Source organism: Camelina sativa, chromosome 15, assembly GCF_030686135.1.
Source record: "Camelina sativa cultivar CO46 ecotype springtype chromosome 15, ASM3068613v1".
NCBI classification, from domain to species: Eukaryota; Viridiplantae; Streptophyta; class Magnoliopsida; order Brassicales; family Brassicaceae; genus Camelina; species Camelina sativa.
In genome coordinates, this window is record NC_141894.1 from 18,174,935 (window position 1) to 18,177,400 (window position 2,466).

The 2,466-nt window shown below is 42.9% G+C and overlaps 1 protein-coding gene across 1 annotated transcript; it reads left to right on the forward strand.

Annotated features, from left to right (window-relative positions):
- The first annotated feature begins 497 nt into the window (after positions 1 to 497).
- LOC147926787 (uncharacterized) lies at positions 498 to 2,159 on the forward strand. Its single transcript, XM_087488093.1, has 2 exons — positions 498 to 1,597; positions 1,894 to 2,159. The coding sequence occupies exons 1-2, from the start codon at positions 649 to 651 to the stop codon at positions 1,899 to 1,901; spliced, it is 957 nt and encodes a 318-aa protein (XP_087344219.1). The 5' UTR covers positions 498 to 648; the 3' UTR covers positions 1,902 to 2,159.
- The last annotated feature ends 307 nt before the right edge of the window (positions 2,160 to 2,466 follow it).

Sequence of the window (2,466 nt, forward strand, 5' to 3'; positions counted from 1 at the left end):
GTCCCAAAACAGGCTAAAACCAAGAAAACATTGCTTAGAAGCTGTAAACAGCTTATTGATCAAGAATAAGCCTATGGCGTCCGTACAGTCCGTACCGTCCGTACGTGCAAGCAATGAGGCCGAGTGAAGCACTAAGGCCGAGTCATCTATGTGTGAGGATAGTGAGGAGGCCTGCTCACCTCCGGCCCATGAGAAGGATCGAGAATCCCTTGTGTAGCCGTTAGGGAGAAAGCGCAAGTGGACAAGAGTGGAAGACTAGGACAAGTCGCTATCACCGATCACCTACCCCCTCTCTCTCTCTCCTAATTGTCGATTTCTCTTGTTTCTACTTTAGGTCATGTGGTCGCCCTAGCTGCCTCCCTATTTAAACTCTTGTCATGTGTTGTATTTGAGATATTCTACCTAATTCTAATCTATTATCACTCTCTTTCATACTATTCGCCACCAACTCTTCTTCTTCATTCTAAACCTCTCAAATCTCTCTAAGTCTTCCGCTTATTTCAACATGGTATCAGAGCCAGGTTGTCGTTCTTGATAACCTATCTCTTCTATTCTTCCATTCTTCATTCTTGTTCACTCGATTCTCAGTCCTATTTCTCTTTATTCTCCGGGTAAAAGCTTTGTCCATCGGTCCATAGCGGTTAAACCATGGAAAACGCCAAACCCATTGTCATGCCGGTTGTTCTCAAAGGAACAAACTACTTGCTGTGGACTAGAACCACAAGAACTGCCCTTGGAGGTCGTGGTCTTTGGAGTCATGTCGAGAGTGACTATGCTCCAAAACAAAACCTAAAAGGAGAAGATGAAGGCGCTTCCGAGGAGGAAGTAGAAGAAGAGAGCGAGAGGAAGGCCAAGTGGTTCCAAGAAGACCAAGTTGTCCTATCTGTTCTCCAAAACTCTCTTGACACACCAATCCTTGAGGCCTACTCATATTGCGAGACGGCCAAGGAGTTGTGGGAGACACTTAAAGGTGTCTATGGCAATATCTCCAACTTGACTCGGGTCTTTGAGGTCAAGAAGGCCATAAATGAGCTTAACCAAGATGATGTGGAGTTCACTAAACATCTTGGCAAGTTTCGAGCTTTATGGTCCGAGCTTGACATGTTGCGGCCGAGTACACTCGATCCGAGTGTGTTGACTGAAAGAAAGGAGCAAGACAAGATCTTTGGTCTCCTTCTTACTTTAAACCCATCCTTCAACGATCTCTTGAAGCACATCCTCAGGGCAGAGAAACTTCCCTCTTTTGAAGACATTTGTTCACAAATCCAAAGAGAGCAAGGTTCTCTTGACTTGTTTAGCGGTAAGGGGGAGCTTGCTACGGCTAATAAAGGAGTGTACAAGCAAGAGGAGAGGAAGGTGTGGATATGCGACCACTGCAAGAGGCGGGGTCACCTGAAAGACAAGTGCTGGGTCCTCCACCCTCATCTCAAACCGGCCAAGTTCAAAGCAAACCTTTCAAAGGAAGCGGTTAGCGACAAGGGAGCCGGGCCGTCAAAGCAAGGAGATGAGGCAGCCATGACCGCAGCCTATGGAGAAGTGGTTAGGAAATCAGACCTTGAGGCGCTCATCCGTTCCATTGCCTCACTCAAGGAGTCTGGTATCTCTTTCTTTACCTCTAAGCCTAGTAAATCTCTTGTCATAGACTCGGGTGCTTCTCACCACATGATTAGTAATCCTAGTCTAATTGACAATATAAAACCGGCTTTAGGAAATGTTATAATTGCAAATGGAGAACAAATACCAGTGAAAGGAATAGGGGACTTGAAACTATTTGATAAAACCACAAAAGCTTTCTTTATGCCTACCTTCACATCTAATCTTCTATCGGTTAAGAGAACCACTAATGATTTGAATTGTTATGCAATCTTTGGTCCTAATAGTGTTCATTTTCAGGATATTGAGACTGGAAAAGTTCTTGGAGAGGGACAAGGGAGTGGAGATCTCTATGTCCTAGAGAAAACCTCGCCAAGTTTATCTACTAAATCTTGTTTTGTTGTTAATTTGGATAGTGTGTGGCATGCTAGATTAGGCCATCCTCATTCTCGTGCCCTTGCTTTAATGTTACCAAGTGTTTCTTTTGATAGTTCAATGTGTGAGTCTTGTATTCTTGGTAAACATTGCAAATCTATTTTTCCCAAGTCTAAAACTATTTATGAGCATTGTTTTGATTTAGTGCACTCGGATGTGTGGACTTCACCATGCCTTTCTAGAGATAATAACAAATATTTTGTGACTTTTATTGATGAAAAATCTAAGTACACATGGATTACTTTGTTGCCTTCAAAGGATAGAGTGTTTGATGCTTTTATAAACTTTCAAAATTATGTTACTAATCACTTCAATGCTAAAATTAAGGTACTTAGATCAGACAATGGTGGAGAGTATACAAGTCACAAATTCAGAGAACACCTAGCAAAACACGGCATACTACACCAAACAAGTTGTCCCTATACGCCCCAACAAAAT

Bases quoted from the DNA above. Each gene is read 5' to 3' on its own strand.
- LOC147926787 (XM_087488093.1), top strand. From the start codon at position 649: ATGGAAAACGCCAAACCCATTGTCATGCCGGTTGTTCTCAAAGGAACA.